General features: G+C 46.3%; 1 protein-coding gene across 6 annotated transcripts in view; it reads left to right on the forward strand.

The window, feature by feature from the left end:
* WDFY4 (WDFY family member 4) overlaps positions 1 to 26,761 on the forward strand; it is a 295,803-nt gene that overhangs the window by 105,269 nt on the left and 163,773 nt on the right. For all 6 annotated transcript variants that reach the window (XM_040485696.1, XM_040485698.1, XM_040485701.1 and 3 more), the window contains 12 exons: positions 480 to 711; positions 2,046 to 2,191; positions 3,228 to 3,339; positions 4,041 to 4,231; positions 9,139 to 9,291; positions 15,372 to 15,445; positions 17,260 to 17,421; positions 18,018 to 18,109; positions 19,777 to 19,876; positions 22,044 to 22,249; positions 23,067 to 23,236; positions 25,361 to 25,486. In XM_040485696.1, the coding sequence (XP_040341630.1) occupies positions 480 to 711; positions 2,046 to 2,191; positions 3,228 to 3,339; positions 4,041 to 4,231; positions 9,139 to 9,291; positions 15,372 to 15,445; positions 17,260 to 17,421; positions 18,018 to 18,109; positions 19,777 to 19,876; positions 22,044 to 22,249; positions 23,067 to 23,236; positions 25,361 to 25,486 (1,764 nt within the window). The remainder of the gene's footprint in view (positions 1 to 479; positions 712 to 2,045; positions 2,192 to 3,227; positions 3,340 to 4,040; positions 4,232 to 9,138; positions 9,292 to 15,371; positions 15,446 to 17,259; positions 17,422 to 18,017; positions 18,110 to 19,776; positions 19,877 to 22,043; positions 22,250 to 23,066; positions 23,237 to 25,360; positions 25,487 to 26,761) is intronic.

Below are 26,761 nucleotides of genomic sequence, written 5' to 3' on the forward strand. Positions count from 1 at the left end.
ATCATCTATCCTGTGACCTTGCTGAACTCACTTACTAGTTCTAGGCATTTTTTTTGTAGATTCTTTGGAATTTTCCACATGGACATGTCATCTGCAAATAGAGATAATTTTATTTCTTCCTTTCCAATTGGATATGTCTATAATTATTTTAGTACATAAAACTTAATGAATGTGCCAATACTGGACATTTGGGTTCTTAGTGGAATGACTGGAACAAAAAAGATAAACATTTTAGTGTCTCTTAATATTCCTTATCAAATTTGTCTCCAAAAGCACAGTGTCAGTTTTTTGCTCCCACCAGCATTTTGTAAGCTGTTTTCCTGCACTGTTTCTCAGCTTTGAGAGTGAGATTTTTAATGCTTGTAGATATAATAAGCTTTTACTTTGAGAGAAGAAGGTATATCATTTTATCTCCATAGGTGTTTATTTGATTAATTCTGAGGTTAAATCTCTCCCTTTCTCCCTTTTAATTTTAACAGATGTTGTACATCCAGGCCTTGCCAGGGCCTTTCCTTTCAATGGATCCATCTTCATTTGTGGATGTTTATGGATATATCTCTACCCCTCGAGTTTGGAAACAAAAGTCATCATTAATATGGCGTCTTGGCCCTACATACCTCTTTGAAGAAGCCATCTCAGTGGATACTCTGGAAGTTATTAACAAACTTGGCCCAAGATACTGTGGTAACTTCCAAGCTGTGCATGCCCAAGGTATGGAGTGTTTTGATTTATAATGATTTTGCTGATATTGTTTTATTAAATGGACATCCAGTTATTTATAGCATATTTATAAAAAATAAACTCAGTGTAGGTCAGTCATTAGGGAAGACCTCTGTAATTGAATCATTATAAATTTACAACCCAACAGAAAATGTCACAGAAAAGGAAATGACAATATCCTTTGGATTTCAACTCTGAAGCACATAATGGAGAAGAATAGGTAGGCAATACCATCAGCAAAGAAAGAGAGGAGAGAATGAGATAAATAAGTTGCATTCCTTTTAATGAAGAAGCTTTTTAACTAAAGCATACTGTTGTCTTCAATTATTAAACAGGCAGACAAACACATCCACATTTTCATTATTGATTGCTGGCTGTTCAAGCAGGGAGTACTGCTCTCTGCGCTCTGTTAAGTCAAGGGGTCAGCTCCCATCTGGGAAGAATGATGAATGAATTTATGTACAGAAGCCTTGTGCATTGTGAAGGGCGATTGAACACTGTTGAGCATTTCTGTCTCCAGGACCCATGTCTTCTTCAAGCTTCCATTTCTTATGGCAAATGGTACTGGCCAGAGCCATGCGATGAGGTCAAGTCTAGAGCCAAAATTTTGCTGACTCGTTATTCAGACCATGCAGCTCTAGGACCATGTGTGGTTCTCCTTGACCCAGGGACCAAGGTGCTCATTCCAAGTGGAATGTTCGCCACGGCATGTAGCTCATCAAAAATTTTAGGGCTTTCAGCCCAGCAGATTTCTTTTTCTTTTCTTTTTAAATATTTATTTATTTATTTTGAGAGATAGAAAGAGAAAGAGAGAGCAAGTGGGGGAAAGGGAAAAGGGAAAGAGAGATTCCCAAGCGGGCTCTGCAGAGCCTGATGCAGGGCTCCATCCCATGAACCGTGAGATCATGACCTGAGCCAAAAACCAAGAGCTGGACACTTAACTGACTGAGCCACCTTGGTGTCCCCATTTTTTTTTTTGTAAGTCAGCTTTCTTATCACTTAGCATTTTCGTTTTGGGGAGTGAGGTTATAGCATATCCTTGGTAGATGTCTCAAGCTCAAGGTGATTTCACACCTTGAATGCTTCTATTTTATAGTAGGGTTAATCTTAAGAGATTTGTCCACAGTTTTCTATAAGTGTCAGAGAAGCACAGGTAGGGACCAACATGTGATATAAACATACAACATGCAAACATACAACGTAACAACATAAAATAGTCCCACAACGATGACTTCACCAGATAGCTGTAGGTATTTATTTTCCTGAGGTTGTACTTTCTTTTCTGTAAAGTGAGAGTAGAGATGATCAAAGATGTGTTGTTTTAGGAGAGGACCTTGATACAGAAGCGACGCCCCTGGTTGCAGAGGAAAGGGTTTCCTTTGGCCTTCACATAGCCAGCTCCTCCATCACCAGTGTTACGGACATCAGAAACACTTACAATGAGGTGGACAGCCGCCTGATTGCCAAGGAGGTATGACTTCTGCCTTCACCTGTTGCCCCTTTTGGAATCCTGATCTCCTGGTTTGCTTTAGTTTTCAGCGCTTAAGTGAACACTGATTCGTGTTGGCGCATGTGTAGACAGATACGCACAGGCACGCTTCCCATTTCGTTTTTTAAAATATCATATGCCTCTCCACCCATTAGCATCCCCCGAGACTGAACCTTTCGTTTATAATTGCTCAGAGAAGAAAGTAGGCAGTCTTTATTCTTCACTGTAGAGCAGGAACAAGTGGAATTTGAAAAACGTTTGTGACACTGAAAACACGATTGAGCTTCCCTTTTCTGGATGCAACTGGCCACGCCCCCCAACCCCCAACACCGCAAAATGTTCTGTGAGTTGCCATGTGTATTTTAAACAGCAAACTTGCAAAACAGCAAGCCGACATGTTTGTAGATGAAGATGCCATTAGATGAACTATTTCCTGATGCCTGCACGGAGCGCTCTTTTGCTTAATGCTGAGAAATTTGAGCTGATTTGTTGACATTCTCTCCACCCTCACAGAAAGAAGGCCATCTCCCTTTACTGAAAGGAGAGATCAGGGATTAGGTCTGTTGAGCACACAGCTGTGCCTTCCCCACACAGTACCCCAGATTCCCATCCGCCTGGCCCTCTGAGACTAGTGAAGCCAGGGCGGGCCGAGACTGGACAATGTGGACTGGGAAGGAGGCAGCCTGGCCTTCGTGGCACTGTTCCACCTCCACATGTCCCTGGGCCCACCTTGCCCTCATGAGCTCTTTCCTGTGACATGTGGGACATCGTTGGCACAACAGCATAGCCAAAGCTACTCCCACATGATTAAGGCACAACTGGGAGGCAGGACACGGGAACCTGAAGTTCGGCTTCAGTCTCCCTGACGTTGGTTCATTTATTATTTATTCACCGACCTTCACTTACTGAGTGCCAACTCTGGACCAGGTCTCGGGTACCTCCCCTCCAGGACCTCATGAACAAAACCTCTTCCATTTCAGGAAAGTTTCTTGGGACTAATTGTTGCCAATTTCTCTAGATGAACATTTCATCCCGTGACAATGCCATGCCTGTGTTCTTGCTAAGAAATTGTGCTGGGCACCTGTCAGGTTCTCTTCGAACCGTTGGAGCTGTGGCTGTGGGCCAGTTAGGTAGGTCAGGCCTTGAGCTTTTACTACTATTTGGGAAGATGGGTGTGTGGCTGTCATTGCTCGTGCAGCCTAGAAGTCTGAGTGGCCATCCAGGGAGGGTGAGAGTTGGAGAGTCAGCCCTGTCAGAGAGCTGGCCTTCCACATCACATAGAAGCCAGTTCACCTTGCTGTATCTGGCAGGTGTTAATGAACTCAGCTACTAACCAGTCTGACATCTATGCACAATGGAACCTATCTAGTGGGCACAGTGGGGTCTTTTGACAGAAGTAACGGTTGTGGTTGTTTGGGTAAAAACAACAGTCAGTTACTACTGGTTGCCAAGAGCAAAGCAGGGGGTTAGTGAAGGTCCAATCTCGCAGGATCTAGAGAGCAGACAAAAGCCACAGGTTGTCAGAGCAACCAGTGGATTGAGGCTCAGAGGGCATGTGACTCATCCAGCACGCTGGACTGAGACAGAGGCAGTGATCTGAAATCCCGTGGGCTGTTTCAGCCTCCTGGTGACCCAGGAAGAACTTAGTGCAGGATCTCTCAGTGAGCTAAGACTGACAAACGTCCCATCCTTCCTCCCAGCCTGTCCCGTGTGCACGAGCCCTTCTGCTGTGAAGGGACACTGGCAGCTCTTGCCCTTGCAGGCTTCCAGGGGACTTGCCATAACCTCGAAGCTGCGATCTATTGATGGAATGCCCCTTTGTCCCACACAGGTGTAAGGGTGTTCCACTCCATCCCAGCAGCCAGCAGTCTGGACTTCATTGGTGGGCCCGCCATCCTCCTGGGCCTCATTTCCTTAGCGACGGATGACCACACCATGTATGCGGCCGTGAAAGTCCTGCACTCTGTCCTGACCAGCAATGTCATGTGTGACCGTCTGATGCAGCACATCTCTGGGTACCAGGTAATCTAACCTCCCACGTAGGCTGTCATTCCCAGGGAGCAGGGAAGAGCTTCACTGGCCTTAGTGGACCTTTCCTCCATGGCAACTTCTAAATTTTTTTTTTTCAACGTTTATTTATTTTTGGGACAGAGAGAGACAGAGCATGAACGGGGGAGGGTCAGAGAGAGAGGGAGACACAGAATCGGAAACAGGCTCCAGGCTCTGAGCCATCAGCCCAGAGCCTGACGCGGGGCTCGAACTCCCGGACCGCAAGATCGTGACCTGGCTGAAGTCGGACGCTTAACCGACTGCGCCACCCAGGCGCCCCCCTCCATGGCAACTTCTAGAGAAGGGAAGCCAAGAGGGAAGGGTCTTGAGACTAGTGTCACCACAGCAGAAGGCCAAACAATGGCCAGGCAGAGAAGGGCTCTGATCAGAATAGGGATGTTAGTCTGTATACCTGTACCTTTCACTGAATTCAAGAATCACTTGTGGTCCACTCATTTTGCACCTAACACAATGGCTAGGAGCCCAGGTGGAGGAACCAGGTGCTGGGTTTGAATCTTACCTCTTACTCAAACTTGCTATTTAACCTTGGATGAGTTACTTACTTACTCTCTCTGCCTCAGTTTCCTTACTTGTATGATATAGACTATCATACCTCCTATATCATGAGATTGTAGTGAAGGACGAGGTGATTTAATTCAAGCAGGCTCCGGACTGACAGCAGCAAGCTCGACGTGGGGCTTGACACACAAACCTTGAGATCACGACCTAAGCTGAAGCTGGACGCTCAACTGACTGAGCCACCCAGATGCCCGGGTCTGCAGTCTCTTTTATAAGGGCACCAGTCCCATTCACAAAGGTTCTATCCTCATGACTAAATCACCTCTCATGGGCTCCACCTCTCCTAATCCATCATATTGGGGATTAGGTTTCAACGCATGAAAGTTTTCTTTTTTGGGAGGGGAACAAAAACATTCACTCTGTAGCACTGTCTAAGAAGGTGGACAAAAAAAGCATATTATTGTGAGACAAAAATTCCCAAAGACTTTATCTGAGTAAAGAACCCGTACCAGATTCACAGATTTATTGTACCTTTACAAATGAAGACAGAAGAGGGAAATTTAAAACGCTTCTCATGTTTTACAAAAGAAATATTGCAAATATTTATGTCTTCGGGGCATATCAGAAAGAAGGGCTGGACAGTGGTAGGGCAGGTGGGAAATGACAGGTTTGAGTAAAGCAACAAGATTACTGTTATTATTATCATTTGCCTTCTCTGACTACTCTTTATAAAGAGAATCTCCCTCCATCCTATCCCATCTCTTTCCAGACACCTTTTCTTGCTTTCTGTTTCTTCATAACCTGCATGGCCAGTTGGTAGGATCTCTATATACTTGTCATGTTTGTGGTCTGTTTTGTCCCCCTAGGCCCCTAGGGAGATGTCCCATGAAAGCAGGACGGGTCTGCTTGTCCACCCTAAGAGCACGTGGTACACAGCAGTTACTCAACAAGGTTTTATGGAATGATTCAGTGAATGCAAACAAGGGTCTTCAATTAAATGGCCTGCTTAAGAGTAAATTTAATTACTTTTAGACTTTTACTTTATTCATTTGCTGGTTTTCTGATTGGACCTAAGAGCATGAGAGCATGAACCTCTCTATATGTTATTTCTATCCAAACTTGTGTATCATCCTCTTCTCAAATGAGGTGGCATCCAGGCAAGTTTTATAAGATGGATTTTCATAGCATGGTAAAGAAGGACAGTGTTCCAGACTAACATTAAGAATACTTAAGGGATCCTGGGGCTCCTGGGTGGCTTAGTCGGTTGAGCGACCGACTTCAGCTCAAGTCATGATCTCACGGTTTGTGGCTTCGAGCCCCACGTTGGGCTCTGTGCTGACAGCTCGGAGCCTGGAGCCTGCTTCGGATTCTGTGTCTCCCTCTCTCTTTGCCCCTCCCCGACTCATGCTCTGTCTCTCTCTGTCTCAGGAATAAATAAACATTAAAAAAAATAAAAAAAAAAACACTTAAGGGATCCTGGTCAGTGTCCTCCATGTGGAGGGGAGGAAGGACAATGATGGGTCTGTGCACAATAACCTGGATGGAGAGACAGACAATGACCAGAACTCTGCTACTCCAAGAGACGTGGATTTTATCTTGGAAGGGATGAGCAATCATAAGAAGGCTTGGAACAGGGAAATGGAAGGATTCATGCTTTAGAATGACCTTTGAAACCACAAAGGAAGATGGGCCAGAAGGGTGAGATTTGAACAGGGGACCGAGAGAGAGTCCAGCATGCTATGAGACTACATTTCTGGCCTGGAAAGATTTGGGATCTTTGTGGGAAGGGTGGGCAGATAGCACTGGAAAGCAGTTCTGTGTGTCCAGAGTGCTGCAGACAGGAAGGAAAGAAGATATTTGGGACATGCTAAATCTGAAATGTCTGTGTGACATCAAAGGTCAAATGTCATGTGGGACAGATAACTCTGGAGCTTAGAGGGGCAAGCTGGGCTGCAGGTATAAATGTGAGAGTCATCAATACCATCATGATGATATTTCCGACAAAGGCATTCAAGAAATGGCCAGAGAGGGGCGCCTGGGTGGCGCAGTCGGTTAAGCGTCTGACTTCAGCCAGGTCACGATCTCGCGGTCCGTGAGTTCGAGCCCCGCGTCGGGCTCTGGGCTGATGGCTCGGAGCCTGGGGCCTGTTTCCGATTCTGTGTCTCCCTCTCTCTCTGCCCCTCCCCCTTTCATGCTCTGTCTCTCTCTGTCCCAAAAATAAATAAACGTTGAAAAAAAAATTAAAAAAAAAAAGAAATGGCCAAAGAGAAGGAGTAGGAAGAGAAGAGAGGAGAGCTGAGGAGGAAGCAATAAGGATCTAGCCACGTACAGGCTGAAAATATGATCAAAACCCAACAAAGGAGATTGAGAAGCAGAGGGGAGAGAAACTGAAGAAAGTTTTGTTGAAGAATCTGAAAGAAGGCAGTATTTCAAGAAGGCAGGTGGGATCAAACAATACTAAATGCTGATAAATAACAAAGCAAATGAGGACAGACATGTGCCTGTTGGATTTGGCACCTGGAAGTCACTGGTGACCTTTCCAAGATGATTGGATAGGTAGAAGCAGTAGCTATTTGAAGAGGGTTGAAGACAGAGGGTGAAGTGAGGACATGGGGCCAGAGTGTGCCTATTAATGCCTTCTGGAAGTTTACCTACAAAGAGGAGTAGAGAAATGGAGTCCAAACTAGAAGGATTAGGAGTCAAGAGAGGGTTCTTTTTAAGATGAGAAATACTACAGAATTTTTGTCGATGGGAGGAAGTGACAGAAGAGAAAAGGAAAGAGATGGATGAAGCTAGGAGAGAAGAACTATCCCATGGAGCCATGTTCTTGAGGAGGTGAGGGGTGGGTTCCAGAAGCTCTGCAGATGGAGGCCCTGCTTATGACCAGAAAGATGCAACACAGGTCCCTGTAGATCTGGTGTGGGCAGACGAGAGCGTTCACGTCTGATGGGTTCTGTCTTCTCAACAGACAGGGTTGGGGAAAGAGGAGAAGAGTTGAAATTCTCATCTTTGGCATGAAGAACACCAGCTTCCTAGAAAAACAGAGTTGGCCACCAGGCTAAATGAGGGCTACTTTGGCATTTAACACTGTGACTGCAAGCGAAACCAGTCAGCATGCATGTGTGATTTTTCTCAATCTTCAGCCATCCTAATTATGTCTTGGTGGGGGAGTGGGGAGTGGTCAGATTTCAGATATACCCAAGAAGTGGCTGGAGCAATCTGGAAAGATATTGAGTATTCACTGATCACAGCTGCCTTTAGCAGCTGGACTACTATAACAGAATATCACAGACCGGGTGGCTTATAAACAACAGAAAGTTATTTCTCACAGTTCTGGAGGCTGGGGAAGTCCAAGATCAGGGTCCCAGCATGGTCCGGTTGGGTGAGGGCCCTCCTCTGGATTGCAGATAGCCAACTTCTCATTGATCCTCACATGGGAAAGATCAGAGAGAGGAGGCAAGGTCTCTTGTGACTCTTCGAAGGGCACTAATCCCACCCACCATGAGGCTCCACCTTCATGACCCCCTCTAATCCTAATTACCTCCCGTAGGACCCACCTCCAGATCACATTTCACTGTGGGAAAGTGTTTCAACACATGAATTTGGGGAGGACACAAATGTGCAGTTTAGAACAGCAAGCAAGACTTCCTTTAGAAACGATGTCTGGCAGGACAGGGCTGGGCAGTGTCAGATCCAGGCTTAGGAACTGAGCTGTGGATGAGAACCCAGATGCCAGGAGATGGCTAGGCAGCCTGACTTTTGTGTGACTGAGGTCAACAGAGACACGAGTCTAGGTAAGATCTATCTCATTAGTCTCTGAGGTGGGTATGGGCCACAGGGACCCCATCACCTCTGTCCTCGTACGGAAGTTTGCATGTGGCTGATTCCCTGGGCCTGGCACAGTAAGTAGAAAGGTCCATCGGGTGGCTGCAGCCTGAAGTGATGGTGCAGCTGAGCTCATGGGGAGGCGTGGCTTCCTGGTGACACGCCAACATTTGTGGGATGGCTATGAATGCACGATCCAGTAAAGGAAAATGAAAAAGAACACTCAGAAATGTAGGAGGAAACCAAGAGAGAGTAGCATTCTGCGAACACGGGAGGAGATTTTCGGGAAAAAGCAGGGGATCCCTAGTGAGAGGTCAAGTCACACGAGTACAGGAAAGTGGACACCGGTGGGGAAGCCGCCACAAATTTGGTGTATGTTTTTCTTCTGGGATCGTGGGGACGAGGGAGGTGGCACTAGAGAGCAGAGGGCTTTTGGCCTGGGTTGACCACACGTGCTGGTGGGAACAAGCAGGGACAGAGAAAGAGTTCTAGTGATGCACTCACGAGGAAACCGCTTTGTGTTTTCACTTGTTCAGATAATGGCTTTCCTCCTGAGGAAAAAGACCTCTCTCCTAAACCAGCGAAGTTTTCAGCTCATCCTCTCCATTGCTGGCACTGCAGAACTGGGCTTCGGCTCCTCTCTTGTCACCAATGTTGGTGTCTTTCAACACATCCTCTGCAATTTTGAGGTAAACTGGAGACTGGTCATTAGCCCTGAAGGAGTGGGTGTGTGTGATGGGAAAGAAAGTCTGGTGCTTCCTCTAAACTCAGCAGCTCAACTTCCTCAATAGTCAGGAGGGTCGTGAGAAGGAAAACCTTAATAGCTTTGGAGCCCAGAGGCCCTTTTTATAATTAAATCCCACCACCCATGGGCTGTGCAGCCTTGGGCAAGTCCCTTGATTTCTCTGAGTTCTAGTCTTCTAGTGTGTGAAATGGAGACCGTCATCTCTCCCTCACAGGCTGGTGCGGGGGTCAAACCAGATAGTATCTGGGTAAGGGCCTTAAAACCGTAGGTTTAAAAAATATATACCCCTAGTTCCGTTGAATGGTGCTTTGCTGTTGACAAATGTTCCTTGCAATGGCTGACTGAGAGACCCTGAGGGTAGGCCTGAGGCTAACAGAGGAGGACTGCACAGAACTTTGGGTGGATTGCTCCATTCACAAGACTATTTACTAAGTGCCCACTGGGGTCAGGCATTAGCCATGTCCTGGAGACGTGGTGATAACCAGGATCCAGCCTCTTGGGCCCAGGACATAACCAAGTTGACACTACGCTGTGCTAGGTGCCACGGAGAGACAGGCACAGGGCATTTGGGGAGTGGGGTGAGAGCACAGCCAATTCAGATTTCCTGTTCAGGGACTCTGGGGCTGAGTCTGGCAGAGTGCATTCAGTGGGGAATGTTCCAGGTGGAGTGGGCACTATTGCACACAAGAAGGATGAGAAACAACCACGGGGATTTGAAAGCAAGTGGCTTGGAGGGTCCCTGGAGGGCTATTTGTTGCAAGGAGAGGTGAGGCCGGAGGAGGAGACAAGACAGGCTGGAGATGCTAGGCTGTAGGACATGCCCTTTAGCCAATCCGTGCTGGAGTCTGTGAAAGTATTTTAAAAATGGATATTTTTAAGCTAAAAAAATTATATGCTTATTGTAGAATACTTAAAATTACAGAGAAGTAGGGCGGGGGAGGAAGCTCCTGTTTCTGAGACCCAGATGGCCTTTGCCAACTTTTAAGGCATTGCTTTTTTGTACTTCCTATGCACAATACACATGTATTTTCATATCATAGTCACGATCATAGTGTAGATGTTATTTTAAGTCCCGCCTTTCCTCACATAATATGGACATTAGAAGCATTTATTATGGACTCCCCCCCCCCTTTTTTTGTTTTGGTTAAAACACTTTCAGTGAAAAGGGAAAGACACTGATGTCCCGCGTGTCTGCTCTTCACATTTTACAATATTAGGACGCTCTGGAGCCTACAGCCTTGGAGGAGACACCATCATTCAAGTCTAGCACAGTCCTCACTCTCCTCCTCAGAACTCCTGTTCCAAATGATCCTGTGTTAAGAGTAGATATTACAGCTCATTACAAGACGGAGAGACAGGGACAACACCACCTATAGCTCACCTCCCAAAGTCTGGGACTCTAAGAACCAGACAGTGGCAAAGACATAAGCCCTGGGCCACAGACAGGCAAATGGGGAGGAAATAGGTCTTGAGAAAGGAAGATGAGGAACATACGAGGAGCCAGGGAATAAAATTAGAGGCACACTAGTGCTAGGAAGTCCCCTACAACCTGTGCTGCATTGCTGCACACCCAGTCACTGAAAGTCCAAAAGAATATTTCTGAGACCCATCCAGTCAAGAACTCGAGGTCCGCTCCCTCACGTCATGCCCCTTTCGTAGTCTCATAGGCTCCCAGCAAGCCCTATGCTTTAGCAACACTTTTCAACTCTCCATCATTACTCCTTCAATGACCCTCACCAATAATGCCTGTTAAAGATGTGAACTTCACATTTAAAAACATTTATTTTGTACTTTTGCAAGTATTGTTCTGAATCAGAATAGTATCTGCCTTATAGGAAATTCCTGGTTTCTTCACTATCCCCCTATTGTCAAAGTCTTAGATTATTCTGCTATGTTATTCGTATATGAATAAATGTCACTATAGATGGCACTTTTGTGCACACAGTTCCCTTGGTTTAAAAACTATTTCCTTTGAGTAAATGATCAAAGTTGAATTATTAGGCTTTATAAGCAATTTTCAGACTATTGATATGTTTTGCTAAATTGCTGATATCCAAGGATGTTAACTAAAATACCACACGACAGAGTTTTATTTTAAGCCTATTACTCTGGTGGCAGGAGCCCCAGGCAGGGAGAGTGGGTCATGAGATTGCTACAGAAATCCAGGTGAAAAATTTTGAAACCTAAATTTTGGCAAAGGCAGTGGGATAAGGAGGAGGATTAATGAGGCTCCTCATTCATATCAGAAGTGGTATAGAGCTGAATGGAAGGAATACTGTGTATGACACAGTATAAAAAAGTACTGTGCATTGTGGGGGGCTGGTGAAAGCTGGATTTGGAGAACAAATTATAAACGTCAATGTATATATTGGACAAAAGAACACTTGAAAGTAATGAACAGAACCTTTAGATCAAGAAGATTGGATGACCAAACAAAAAGAAAAACACAAAAACCCTAAACAAACAAACAAAAAAAACCAAACAAAAACAAAATTCAGAGGAAGAAGGAAGGAAAAAAGAGATGAGAACATTAATTAAGTAGGAAGGAAACAAACATAGAAATGTCAGCAAGGCCAACAACTGGTTCTCATAACACAGACAAACTTGTTGAGATTGGCCAAGGTGGGGGACGGGGGGAAAATGAAAGGCACAACGAAGTAATATTAGGAAGGAAAGGAAGAATAACCACGGAGGAATGTGCAATTAGAAAGGTAGCAAAAATAGGATTGGCAACTTTGTGCCAATAAATGTGAACACTTAGCTCATTTGAACAATCTCCAAAGAAAATTTGTTTTCAAAATTCACTCAAAAAGAGGTAAAAACTCAAAGGGTCCCATAACCATCAAATAACAGAATCACGCGTTTAAAATCTTACAAGCCAACAACATCCACAAGGCAAGTCCAGGCTCAGGGTTTCTATAGGGAAGTTCTACCTGTCAGCAAACGGGCCATTCCAACCTTTTAAACTCTTCCAAGAAACTGGAAAGGGAGCACTCCCAGCTTATTTTATGAGCAAATCTTGAATGCAGAACCGAAAAAAGACAGTATGGGAAATGAAAAAGTCCAGGCCAATCTTATTCATAAATATAGCTAAAAAAAATCCTAAATAAAATATTAGCTAATTGAATTGGGCCCTGGATCTGCTTCTGAAGATGGATGGATCTGCTTCAGGAAGCCAGCCAGACATGGAATATAGGCTCCCTGTGCACAAAAGGAAAGGGGATATGCACAAATGACCTCACTATACTGATAAACAAGACAGCATGCCTTGGCTGCACATCTGTACGTTCTAGAGTGCCGTGGCTGTGCTCTGGCAGCTTGGCTCCAAAGCATCTCAGTCAGCAGCCCCGCCCAGAAATTTCCAATGGAGGAACCCCCCCCCCCCCACTGTCTGCTCCTGGAATGACCTTGAGGTCCATCCCACCCCTCCCTGAGTTAAACTCTTAGATAAGCTGGTGCTTTTAAAGCTGGAGTTAAGAACACAAGCAACCCATAACAACTAGAAGCTAAAATAAATAAATAAACAAACAAGAAACGAAGTAACATTTTAAGATTAGGAGGGAATTTCAAAAAGAAGAGGTCTTTCACAAATGTCTGCCTACATCAAGTAAAGTAAGAGTGAGGATGTGTAAGTCGTCGATTTTGTAATTTGTAAGATTATGTAAAATTTGGAAGTCACTTGGAGGTCACCTGGGGGTCACTGACAGGCCTGGTGAAAGGTAAATTGTAGGGTCAGAAGCGAGGTGAGGAGAGCACCGTAGAAGTCAAGATAGAAGAAAAGGAGAAGAGAGTAGAAGGAAATTTCAAGACTTAAGGGACTTGAGTGTGGTTGTAGGCTGAGGAGGAGGAAGCAGTGGAAAAGGATGGTTAAAAATACCAGTGAGAGTGTCGCTATTGATGGGACAAGTCCTTAAAGGAGAGGGAAGGTTTAGAGACGAGAGAGTGGGTTACAAGAGAAAGTGTGGGACCCATGCATAATGATTGAGGCAGCTAGTTGAGAGGTGGGAGTGAGACAGGAAGTCGAGAAGCAGTGGAGGGACAGGAGGTTGAGGTTTGGGGTTCCTTGAAAAAGGGACAGGCCAGCTCATTCTGAGAGTGAGATGGTCCCAGGGGTTGGGGAGAGGGCAGAATTTGACATGGTCTCCATCTGATGTTCAAAGAAATCTAATCCAGACATCTCAGTGCTGTCCTTAGTACAGGGGTTATGTGACACAGGATAACAACCAAAAGGTTCAATTATCCATGTTTCCCAAAATTCAGGTAGTTGGTATTATGTAATTTCTAAAGAGCTAGGCAGCCTCCAATGGCAGCTTCTTACTGTCGGTGCTCTGGAACAGAAACAGGGATATGCTTCTGTGGGAAAGGTAAGGGCTCAGGAACACACAAGATTGTTAGGTTCAGTCTTTGACTTTCTCGGTTCTCCCGGCTCCCGGCACTGACGCTGGCATAGCATTTGTTCAGTGACTGCCTTCACGAGTGACTATTCCACGTGTTTAGGCTCTTGGACTCCTCCAGACTTGCACGTTGGGGTGCCATGCCTGCCTACCGCCACCCCTACTGGGGCCACGTCAGCCCACACCAGCTCTCCAAAATGGCAGCTGCCCTCCTCTGTGTGTTCCGGGTAGTGACTGTGAAACAGGGGCTGGAAGTCTGTTAGTGTTTCTGGCTTAAGAGCAATCCACTTATTTTACCTTGATTTACTTTGCATTCACTCTTTTAAAAAATTTAATGGGTCCTTATTAAGTGCCCATTATGTGGCATGTGTGGTCCTGGGCCCTGGGGACTGGAGAGGGGTGGTCTCTGCCTCCATGGGCCCCCTCATAAACTTGGGTCCTCTGAGGCCCTTTTGCTTTCACTCTTAAGTAAGAGGATGGAGCCATGGCCACCTGCTTGATTCAAGTGAGGTCGATTATTGACCCTAGGGGTCACTGTCTGCAGGAGATGCCTGGGGGGAGCACAGGGGAGAGACAAGAGAATGGGCTCCATGGTCAGACAGACCAGGCTTTGAAGCCAGCCTCTGCCAATTAGAAACCGTGGGGCGCCAGGCAAGTTACTTAGTCTCTCTGAGTCTTCACTCTTCTTAGCTACTAAATGCAGATAATGATATCGTTTTAGGACTTACAGGGCACTTCTTGCCTCTAGAACATGGCCTCATTTAGAAGCGTGAGCTTTCTTTGCTGCTCTATGATTGCACTCTTGCAATCCCGTGTCGGAACCTTTTTAATTCTGGGCCTTAGGAAATGTCAGTATTTAGAAGTAAGAAATAGTCAAGCTCTCTGAAAGGAAATAGGCATGAGACATGAAGGCGTGCCTTCAACTGTGCCCCAGAAGGATGGTTAGCCGCTGTATTTTGTTTACTGTGAATGATAACGACCTGAGTGATAAAGTTCACTCTCAGAATCACAGTGCATCTCCCCTCTGTGCACAGCTCGCAGAGCAGCTGTATAAGGGAAGGTGTGGGCGGTGCTGCAGGATTTATGGAGGAAAGAAGTGAAGAAACTGATGCATGCACAAGTTGGGTGCGTGGTTGCGGGAGCATAAACCCAGACAGCCAAGACTCAGCTTCTAACTCCAGTCCTACCACTTGCCAGTGGTGAGTGGGGCCTGTCACTCAACTGGTCTGTCTCAGCCTCTATTTTCTCATCTCTAACTTGGGAAGACTGGTATTTGCCTTGTAGGCTCCAGTGAGGATGAACTGCATTTGGGGTACGGCTACACGGGCAGCAGGGCTGAGGGCCAGACGGAGGTGAGGGCGAGTGTCCTTGGTTCAAATCTAGACTCACACGGAAGCACTGGGCAGCAGCAAAGATGGGGCGGAGAGGAATGGCGTCTGAGCTTCCCCCCGGGGCAGGCACCCTCTAAGTTCTAGGTGTCGGGAGATCGGGTCAGATTCATGAACAGCTAAATTGTGTTAGTGAATTTCAAGCCTAAGGAGCTTGCCTAAGCAGCTCTGTACCTGCTTACACTGCCTGGAATCCCTTCTTCACACACATCTTGGTTTCACTGTGTGTTTGTTGTCCCCAGCTCTGGATGAATTCTGCAGACAACCTGGAGCTCTCCCTCTTTTCCCATTTTGTGGAAATCCTTCGATCACCAAGGTAGGCTGGGCTTTGGCAGTGCGGGGGGCTAGGACTAATGGCTTCATGCCAAGAAGGGGGACTGAGGGGACAGGACAGACAGTGGCTCAGCAACCACGGCCTTCTCCCATTTCCAGACCACTGGACTCCCAGGTGACAGCATGTCTGTCTGGGTCTGTTTGGGCTGCCGTGACAAAATATGATAGACAGGGTGCTGAATAAACAACAGAAACTTATTTCTCACAGTTCTCGAGGCTGGAAGCCTAACATCTAACATCAAGTCTAACATCAACATCACTGGCAGATTCAGTGTCTGGGGAGGGTCCCCCTTCCTGGTTAACAGCAGTCTCCTTACTATAGTGTCGCCTGGTGGGAGGGGCAAGGGAGCTCTCTGGCATCTCTTTTATAAAGGTGCTAATCCCATCACTAGGGGATGTGTTTACCTCCAGACACTGTACCTCCAAATCCTATGGTTAGGTTTTAACACATGAATTTTGGGGGGGACATGAACATTCAGTCGTAGCAATGCCCTTCCCAGTGGCTCACTTATGTGGGGCAAGTCTGTCTCCCTGGTGGATTTGGGCCTCGCACCCTCTCGGGCCCAGTATATGTGGCCAGCAAAGGAAAACACTTCTCTGTGTCCTGTTTGCCTCCCAACCCACTCTCCCTCTAAATGACTTCTCCAAGTCACTTTTTAAATCATTCAGGCCTCTTTTGGTTACAAGCAGCAGAAATACAACTCAAACCAACTTAAGGAAGGAAGGGAGGGAGGAGGGAGGGCAAAAGGAAGGTTGAGAAAGGGGGAATTTATTGACTCATACATTGGAATGGGGCAGATCTTCACATGTGGCCGGGTGGCACTCACACTACTTCATCTGAGACCTGTCACCTGTCTTGTTCATGCTTTCCTCCGTGCTGGCTTCATGTGGGCAGACGGCAAGATGGCTGCTGGGCAGCTCCTCAGGGCTGGAAGTTAAGAGGAACAAGACAGTCCTGTGGAGAAGGAATACAGAAAAACAGGCTGCTTAGTGCCGTGATAAGAAAGAGCACAAAACACAATGAGAGCTGTGAATACAAACCACACACAGAACTGGGCTGGTTCTGCCTCAGTATCAGGGATGTGGAGGTTGGCAGAATTTGTCCTGTTAGTACTGAAAAGACAGTTCAAGAAGGAACCACCCACCCAGATTCGCCCTCCTTCACCTTTTTTTTTTCTTTCCTTTTCCCACTTTCTTTCTGTACTTGTTGTTTTCTTAAAGATGGACATTTATCCTGGGAGCTGTTTTCTTTGGTTGAGTAGAACTTACGGGAAATTGAATTTGTGATTATCCTAAGAAGGGGGATGCGGATGCTTGAATTCTGTCTTTTTCCCCTTTGACTCCTAGTGGCGTATTCATCCACTTTGTGGTTTGGGGCGGGCAGGAAGAGCGCACACCCCAGACAGACTCGCCAAGGGCCCCTCGCTCCTGGCTGTTGGAGAGTGCTCCGCGGTCGCACGCGAGTCTGCTGTCTTTGTTCTGAGTTTTCTGAGACCAGCATTAGTTTTCCCTGAGGCTTGGAATTTAAAAGTCAATAACTGGGGGTTATCTTTGAAGGCAGTTTCCGGGGCGGGGGGGGGGGGGTGGGTGGAAGGGCATGGGAGGCTCATCCCTGAGCAACTCTCGGCAGACACATATTCAATGGGTGTCTGACAGCATTTTGATGAGTTGCCAAGAGAGCATTGGAGTCAGAGGGCCATGGAGCAAGCCCAGCCTGGGAAACCTTTTTAGCAGAAACACAGCAAATTTGGTTCATTCCAGTAAAAGCTTTTACTGCCTTTCTCCTGGGCTCACCAGGGAAGGACCCCGGAATGCTGAAGTTGCTCACCAGGCACAGCTTATACCCAAGCTCGTCTTCCTCTTCAATGAGCCGGGCCTCACCTTCTCCAAGATCCCCACCATCATTGCCATCCTAGGCTGTCAGCTGAGGGGCCACTTCAGCATCCAGGACTTGCTCAGGTACTGTGCCACGCTTCCCAGGGGGAAGGGCAGAGCCTTGGGACTATTTCACAAGGGTATATAGGCCTCAGTTCTCTCCTGACCACACTCGACCCAGCAACATTACCCTTCAGTGCAGTGGCAGGTTCCATTCCCTTGGAACCTTCCAGAGGTTCTGTTCAGGGCTGAGAGTTGAGAAAAGGGGTGGTTTTGCAAGACTCCCCTCAGGGCTATGTGCTCACAGCTCCCTGGTGCCCAGACATACTTACTATGCCAAGAATTCAAGTTCCTGTGAGCACAGTCCTCCTCATCAGCTTTTTGCTGATGTGTCTGCTTTTTGCAGACTTCCCAGAGGACAGTCCCAGTTGACATGGTACGTAGCCTTTTCCATCCTCAGCACTCTCTGTTATGTTTATCTGGCAGAGCCAGAGTTAACTTCTCTGATGATAGATTTTAGAAGTCTCTGGAAACACTGCATTGATCACAGAATAATGTGATCTGTCTCAAATCCTCCCTTGAAGCCGATTTGGGTGGATCTGTGTAGAAAACCTTCATATGTGTTGAGCAGACGTGGGTGGAGCCCACCACTGAACATATCCCTCTCTCTCTGCATTAAGAATTGGGCTGTTTGTTGTCTACACCCTCAAGCCTTCTTCGGTGAATGAGAGGCAGATCTGCGTGGATGGAGGCCTGGACTCCTCAGTGTCTGGTGAGGAGACCTTTCTCAGACACCAGTCTAAAAGCAGCAGGATGGCCCTCAGGGAACCCCTGAGAGCCACCTGTCATGGGCCCATTTTGTAGAGGGAAGGCCTGAGGCAAAGAAAAGGGAAGGTACTCACAACTGAGCAATTGTTCCCAAGTAGTGGCTTGTGAGGTCATAGTGTTATGAGTAGGGTTACAGTCATATCAAATTGTTTATTCTTCCATCACAACCTGGAATGGCTTCTAAGACCTCCAGGATAAAACTCAGTTCCCTACAGGCCAACAGGTGGGATCCTTCGTGACCCAGTTCCTGCTTACCTTCTTGGTTGAGTCCTTCCTACCTCTGCTCCTCTGATGAGCCCCAACTTCAGCACTCTGAGCACCTGCACATCCTAATATGTGATGGTGCCCTCCAGCCATGCTTTGTATGTGTTGTTCCCTTGGCAGAAATGCCTCCCCTGTCCCACCCCACCCCCTGCTTTGCCCACTGAGTTAACCATTCCCGGTCATACCAAGCCAGGTTAAGTCACCTCCTCTGGGCTTCTAAAGTCCTTGCGCTTACTCTAATGCACAGGTTAGTGATTTGTTTTTTTGGGTCTCTCTCCTCCCAACCAGGTGCAGAACAGAAGCTATGTCATGTTCCCTCTGCCAGGGCAGGTGTGAAGGGAACTTGGTCCTGGGCCCTACAGATCTGTGCTGTCCAAGATGGGAGCCTCTAGCTACATGTGGCCATTTACATTTAAATTTTAACTGGTAGATATTAAATGCAATTAAAAATTCAATTCCTCAGTCACACAAGCTCCATTCCAAGTGCTCGATAACCACACGAGCCTAGTGGTTACTGTATTGGACAGGAGAGATAGAAAACATTCTTATCATTGAAAAAGATTCTATTGGACACTCTTACTTAGTCTAGGAAAATGATCTCTTATCTTTAGGTCAAACCTGAAGAGTAGGTATTACTATTCCCATTTTGCAGATGAGGAAACGGAAGCTCAGAGATAGACCTTTGGGGCCAGAATCCAAATAAAGAGAAATCTGATTCCGCTTCTCCAGACTGCCACATCAGTCATATTTCTGCATTCACGTGCCCTGAATTGGTTGTAAAATAAGTGGTTAACCAAGGGAATGAATGAATGGATAATGGGCCAAAAGTAAGCTTATTCAGTCAGCCCTTCTAATATGGACTGCATTCTGAACTCTACAACGCAAGCTCTATTTTTAGTGCAACATTGATACGCTGAAGGTTTAGTCTGGAAACACATTGAGAGCAGGAATTGAGATCGGGTACTAAAATCTTCACCACTCTTCTCCCAGTGCCTCCCATAATGCCCAGCATGTAGTAGGTGGTCAAGAAGTGTTGCAGCCTATGATAGTGAAAAAAAATTCTTCTGCTGGAAGATAAACTTGACCTCGTTATTTTTAGGATTTTTGGGGGAAGTGGATAGGAAGAAACAAAATCATCTCCAGTTAAAAAGAACTTTAGGAACATGTCCTGAAATTCTTTTTAAGCATTGCATGGAAGTCTAGAACTGAATGCCAAAATTTTGAGTCCCATCCATGCCCCAATTCCTGGGTGAACGAAGCATTTGGTGAATACGATTGCTTGCTGCAGCAAATAGTATGTCTCTTTACATCCGTTTTCTCTCAAATCTGAATTTCCTTATTTTGTAGCTGGAAGCCAAACATCTGGAAAGACAATCTGGCTCAGAAACCAGTTGCTGGAGATGCTGTTCAGTGTAATATCTTCTTCCCAACTTCATCTGTCCTCTGAGTAAGTAGTTCCAGGAAGAGCGATTTGGCATGGGGTTGCCTCATACAGGGTGCAGTATTAAAACCTTTTCTTAATGAAAAGTTTAGCATCTCCGAGTCGGTTTTCAGCAATGTGTTTCCTGCACCAGTCAGAAACAAAATTATATTCTCTCCACCCAATAAAGCAGACCTTGCCCTGAGATATTCTGATGCAAATGTGAAATGGGCATGAGTGAGTCAGAACAGATTTGGTATAATTACAATAAGCTCTTTTTGTCACCATAGCTGTAGTGTAATTGTTATTGTTTTGGCGGTTGTGACAATCACTGATTTTGATGTCCTGTACTTGGCAGAAAATAGAACAGAGAAATGGTTAGCCTAAATAACATCTATCAAGGAAAAGGCTTGCCAAATTCTTCTGCTATTTACTGTCAGTTATTTAGTTATTTTTCCAAGTTGGAACAAGAAGTATCTGCCTTCAATTAACTTTTAAAACAATGTGTAACCATGAAATTCCATTAACTCTCTCCCACTGACTGCCTGCTTTATATCCAACTCCAGAGTCATCCATTCAACCACTATTTGTTGAGCACCTACTGTGTGTCAGACCCTGTTCCTCACTCCCAGACTGCAGTGCTGAGGAAGTTGGTCTAGGTCCTTGCTCTGCTGGGTTGGCATTTTAGTGTGTCCGTGTGTTTGGGGAAGAGAGGAATGCTGTGGGGAGTTATCCCTCAGTAAAATGGCCTTGCAAGTAGTGCTTAAGAAATCTTTGTATTTCTAGAATCAAAACATGGTAGAACTGGAAGATGCCTTGGAGATGAGCTAGTCCAACCCTCTCCTTTTTCATCTTTCTGAATGAGAATATAGGGTAGTGCTTAAGCACCAGGGCTCTGACGTCTAGACCTCTTGGGTTCAAATCCCAGCTCTGCTCTCAGAGACTTTGGGGAGGTTATTTAAGTCCTCTATGCCCTCTTCTACTCATCTATATGAGGATAAGAATAGTACCTACTATGGTTGGAAATTAATATGTGACTAGCCCCAAGCATGGTGTCTGGGACACTATAAATACTCCATAAGCTAAGTCTTCTCATCGTCATCATCTCACCATCACTGCCCTCATCACCATCATCATCATCATCATCATCAAGGAGAATGACCAGAGCTCATCAAAAGCTCTGCCAAAGTCAGCCAGTTAGTAAACAGAGGCAGGGATAGAAGAGAGGGCAGTTTCTTGACTTCTAGTCCAGGGGCCACAGCCTCGCTGCCTAGTCTGGCAATTGGTGTTGAGAACCCTGCCTAGCAAAGATGGGCCCTTCTCTGGTTCCTAGAGGCAGAGTCCTTTGCTGAGCCATTGCCCCTGAGGTTTGGTTGCCACCTCCCTGCCCTCCAGTCCCCTCTAGCAAATCTGTATTCTCCAAACTCATCATTTTAAAATTCATTTTTGAAAGTGACAGTTAAAATGTGGTGGGGTTTTTTTTTTTTTTTTGCCTAAATTGATACAGATGCATGAATACTGGACTATCCCATTTAGATTAGATTAATTTTTTTTTCAACGTTTATTTATTTTTGGGACAGAGAGAGACAGAGCATGAACGGGGGAGGGGCAGAGAGAGAGGGAGACACAGAATCGGAAACAGGCTCCAGGCTCTGAGCCATCAGCCCAGAGCCTGACGCGGGGCTCGAACTCACGGACTGCGAGATCGTGACCTGGCTGAAGTCGGATGCTTAACCGACTGCGCCACCCAGGTGCCCCTAGATTAATTTTGATCAGTATATCTGAAAAGGGAGTGACTTAACCATTACGTGTTTTATGCAACTGTATTGATGTAATTAGATGGGTGGCTGGTCAGTCCCTGCAAGTATGAATACTAGTGGGCTAGGGCTCTCAAGGGGCCTGCGCATTTTTACATCTGTTGGTACAGTTTCCAATTGCTTTGAAGAGCTTTGGCCAACTTACATTGCAGTGATTCATAAACATGTTCAGCCATTTAACAGCAACTTTGCCAGCATTTTAGTTTACCATTCTTTAAAAATATAACATGTACTTCACTGAGTGATATCCAGATCAACCTTAATTTGCCTCTCCTAGGTGACTAGCGAGGCTGGAAATTATTTGTATTTTCTGGATGTGTTATTTGCTCATGGACTGAGAGATATTTTATTGCATTTTTTGACCCCCCCCCCCCCAGGACAAAGGAAGAGATGTTTTTGAACCTGGGGCCTGACTGGTTCCTGCTCCTTGTACAGGGCCACCTGCATCCAAGCACCACGGTGCTGGGGTTGAAGCTTCTGCTGCACTTTTTGGCAAGCCCCTCCCTCCGCGGGCGATTTAAAGAAGGCCTGTCTGGAGGATCCTGGGTGGAGCGCAGCTTCGAGGGAGTGGACATTGTGATAGGTGAGTGTGCAGCCTTCTCCAGGAGGCAGGACACCTCCTCATCCTGGGCTGCAAGTGAGGACCGGCCAAGCTCCTTCCTCTAGGGGCCTTCATGCTCTCACAGTAGGATCACCTTGACCTTTGATCCCGATCAGTCCCAGTCTCCTCTTACTTCCTTGTCAAGATCCCTTTATGTCCTGACTACTTTGCAGACACGGGGGGCTTCCTTCCATTCCTCAAGAGCTCCTCAGCTCTTTTCCTCTTCCTGGGATGTTGCCCCCAACCCACAACACCAACATGGCTCTCCTGGATGGTATGGGTTCATCCCTCAGGTCTCAGTTCAAATGCCACTTCCTCCAGGAGAAGAGGGCTCCCCTTGAATTAGGGCCCCTCTGTTACACTCTCTTTGCCCCTATTACTTTTCTTTATGGTGTTTATCACAATTCACAAGCAAATATTTATTGGGGCATTTAATTCCATAATGTCCTTCCCTACAACTACATTGTAAGTACTTGGTGAGGGTCTCGGGTTCTGTATATTTTGTTGAAATGCTATGTCCTTATTGCCTAATACAAAGCTAGTCTTTTGCCTCTAAGGTGGTAGGCACTAAGTATCTGTTTCTGAATGAATGAATGAATGAGTGTGTCTGAAATAGGGAAAGGAACTCTTATTGAATACTTTCTTGTGGTCATGTGTGTATGACATGTATTTCTACCTGGCATTTCTATGGGATGGGTAGGTGGCAGGGAATCCCTTCATGTTCCCAGTCCCCACCTTGACCAGAAGCAACAGCAATTGTTCTCAATTGGATTTTGTGCCCCTTCCACCTGATCAATAGATAACCTGAAGAGCCACCCTGCCATGCCTGACCAGAGCCCCTGCCTGCTTCCTGGGTTCCGCATCTTGAAAGACTTTCTGGGCCACCATGTGCATATTCCAGAAGTCTATCTCATTGTGTCCACCTTCTTCCTGCAGACGCCACTTACGGAGCTGACGGACAGGCCCAAAGTAGGTTTTTGGGGTACCCCTGGGATACAGTGACATACCTGGTCTCATTCCGTGTGACCGAGGCAGTTCCCTAAGACTCTCCACCGCTACCTCTATCCACTTCTTCCAACTCATATTGTGTTCTCACCCGCTTCCTTCTCTCACAGAGCCACTCCCTTGTCTAGCTCTTCAGGTATTCTGAGTTCTTGGGCTTCTGCCTCCCATCCTCCCTGCCAGCAGGTCTCTGTTTTTATCAGTCCCACTTTTAAGTCTTTCCCCTTCTGGGCATGGCTAGAGAAGTCACATGATCATGGGCATGGGAAGGGAGGCGGGTTGCTGCCACCACAGAATTAGAACCTCAGTTTATACCTTCTGAAATAGTGTGTCTCTTGACCTTAGCCAAGTGCCTTGATTCCCCTGCATTCTAGAGTAAACCATATATGCTCTTCAGACTTCTGCTCCAAAGCCACCCTTTGCTCCAATGACTTACTTCACAGTGGGAATGGAGGGCCCCAGAGGGAGGTACTGCTTTGGTACCCTGCTCTCCACCACCTGGTCATGCCATGCCCCTCTTCATCACCTTCTCTCTGTTGTCACTGGCAAAGGGTAGTTTTTCCAGGCTGATCTGGATTCCTTCCACTCCTTTCCTGAGTGATCTCACTAGTAGTTGACCCTTCTTTTTCCTGTACTTTCAGCATCTTCTTTTCTATGGACTCTTTCCTCAGAGACCATAAATATGGTGAACTGTGTCCCACCTAAAACCGGAAACTGACCCTTTGATTCATACTCCTGGCCAACTGTTTTCCTATTTGTCATTGTCTTGTCCTTCCTTAGCCACCTCTCTCCTAAGAGGAGTCTACACTCATGACACATAGCTTCTCACCGTTCACACACTCACTCACTCATCCAGGTCTTCATGAGCTCCCGTTCCTGCGGGATCAGGTTCACCCTCCACAGCCAGTGCCAAGACCCTTTGCGATGGGGTGTCCGACTTGTCGCTCCACCCAGCTTCCTTGCTTCCCTGCCCTTTGTGCCGTGAACCCCCCGAGTCACCTCCCCAGTAAGATCAGCTGCTTTGTGTTTGCCTCCCCTGTGCCTTTAATGAGTTCTTACTCCCATGTCACCTGCCTGATGAGGGGTCCTCCTTCAAAACACAGCTCAGATGCCACCTCCTGATTAGATCCCTGGGCACGGGGAACCACTCCCTCCTGTGTCTCAGCACACCTTTGCCTTATATGACACTGACACAGTTACGTGATTTCCTCTCTCCTTAGCTACTGAGCACCTCAAGAGCAGACTCCACTTCTTACTCACCTTTCTGGGCACCTGACAAACAGCAGATTCAGAAATTGTTTCTTGGTCTCAATTGAGTGGAGTTAAACTGCGCTGAATGGAAATTGGGGGAGGGGCATGGCTCTGCAAATAGAAGGCTAGAAAATCCACCTCCCTTGCATATCCTTATATTTGACCTACCTAAATCTTGATATATGCTAATGGTATTATAGATCGCCCTTCAAAATAAAGTTCTTAATATGCTGTGCTAGGTTCACCGAAACCGTGCATTTCTATTTCTCCAAGAACGTGTTGTAGGAAGCAAACATCTGCTGAATGTCAGGACCCATGATAGACGTTTTACAAATTTTATTTCACTTGATATTTATAATGATCCCATGGGGTAGAGAATGCAATTTTCATCTTACAGAGAAGGAAACTGAGTTGGCAAGAGGCTGAATAGCTTGCACAAACCCAGCTTTGCAAGAGGCAAAGTCAGATTGCCCTGCTGGTCAATTCCACATTCCCTCTGCTACACTCTGCACTGTGCTCAAAGCCTTTGAATTCCTCCTATGTCCTCTGTAATTGCATTTACAAAAATTCATTAAAGTTGATTGGGACCTCAAACCAAACAAAAGAGCTAAACTTGATGCAGGTTGTGTGGGCCTGCAGCATCTTATAGGAGGTGTGTATTTCCCTCACATGCCACTGAGTGGGCTGAAGTTCTACATATGGGCCAGCCACCTAGGCTGTTACTGTGCCGTTTCGTCTTTCCCACTCGGCCCCCCTGAGAAACATGATGCACTGGCCGGAAAGCTGGTCCCACTGGCATGCAGCCATATGTCTCTCTATAGTCCTTGCCCCCTCTTTCAGGACAGCCTGGATGCCATGCTTCAGTGGCTCCTGCAGAAGCACTACAGTGAAGAAGTCCTCCGGGTTGGGCTGTGCACCGAAGGTGCCCTGCTGCTTCTGGAAATGCTGAAAGCCACCATGAGCCAGGTGAGACCCATTCCTTACATCTCACGAGGAAGCTCTGATGGGAAGACAACTTTGGAAGGGTCACCTTGGCTTTTTCCAGCAGCTTCCTGGTAATGCTGATAATTAGCAAGTGTCATTCAGGATGCCTGATAGAAGAGGTGTGGGGCTTCCTAGTGATAATTTCGGTGCTCAGTAAGAAACTCAGCCTACATGTCCCCGGTGGAGTTTGCGTGCTCTGGCTGGAAGACATCTGTTTTCCATTTGTTTAAATATTTGAGTTCCTTCACTGGGAGATTTAATGCTTTCAGTCAAGAGAACATTTTTGAGCAACTGATTTGGGTCAGGAGCTTAAGGGGACTGGTGGGGGTGGAAAGGGACCTGTTCCCTCAAGGAGCTCACCCCCACTGGGACAGGCGGGCCTCAAACATGAGGGAGCTGTGAGGTAGAAACCTGTTAGAGAAGACAGATGCCCACCAACTACTTACATGACACCGAGACCCATCTATTCATGCCTTCAAGGTCCATCAGAGGTAGGTGGAGAGGTTATTTTCAACATGGAGGCAAGTGTGAGGGGGTGAAGGCCATGAGGGCTGTGAATGGGAGTAATTATGAGCCAGATCAACAAGAACTTGCATGAAAGGCTGAAAACGTCTGACTTCATTCCGTAGACACCAAGGGTCTTGGAGGAGGCTTGATTGTGTGTAGGGAAACCTTATTGCTTCTGGGAAGTGATTCATGCTTACATTTACAGTTTCAACAAAAGACAACGATGGAAAGTAAAAATCACCGTAATCACACCCATCCAGAGATAACCACTGTGAACTTTAGTGGAAGCTTCTCCCACACACCTAAGATTATACCACGTCCTTACAGAGGACTGGGCCGCATAAACCCCTCTTGCCTTTGTTTCCCAAACAAAGGAAATTTATGTTCTTTCTCAGAATGTTCATTGTTGTAAAAAGTCTGTAATGAACTTTCTTGAGCTGATCAGATCCTTTTTCTTTCTAGTTTGATGTTCTCCTTAGCGTGAATTCTGAGATGTGGGATAGTGGGTCAAAGTGTCCTTCGTGTTTCTTTTGGATGCACTTCTCAGGAAGGATGCATTAGACATTATACATACACCTCCCTCCATCTACTGTATATCCTGCCATCTTGTATGGGGGGTGCCAGCCCAGTCCTCACAGCCTTAGCAACACCGCCAAACTGGTGATTTCATGCTTGAGTTCTCTTGTGTTCAGTATTAGTGAAATTGCTAGCACTTTTTCATATGCTTATTAACCATCTCCATTTATTTTT

Source organism: Herpailurus yagouaroundi, unplaced genomic scaffold (assembly GCF_014898765.1).
Source record: "Herpailurus yagouaroundi ecotype Mexico unplaced genomic scaffold, PumYag 163, whole genome shotgun sequence".
NCBI lineage: Eukaryota > Metazoa > Chordata > Mammalia > Carnivora > Felidae > Herpailurus > Herpailurus yagouaroundi.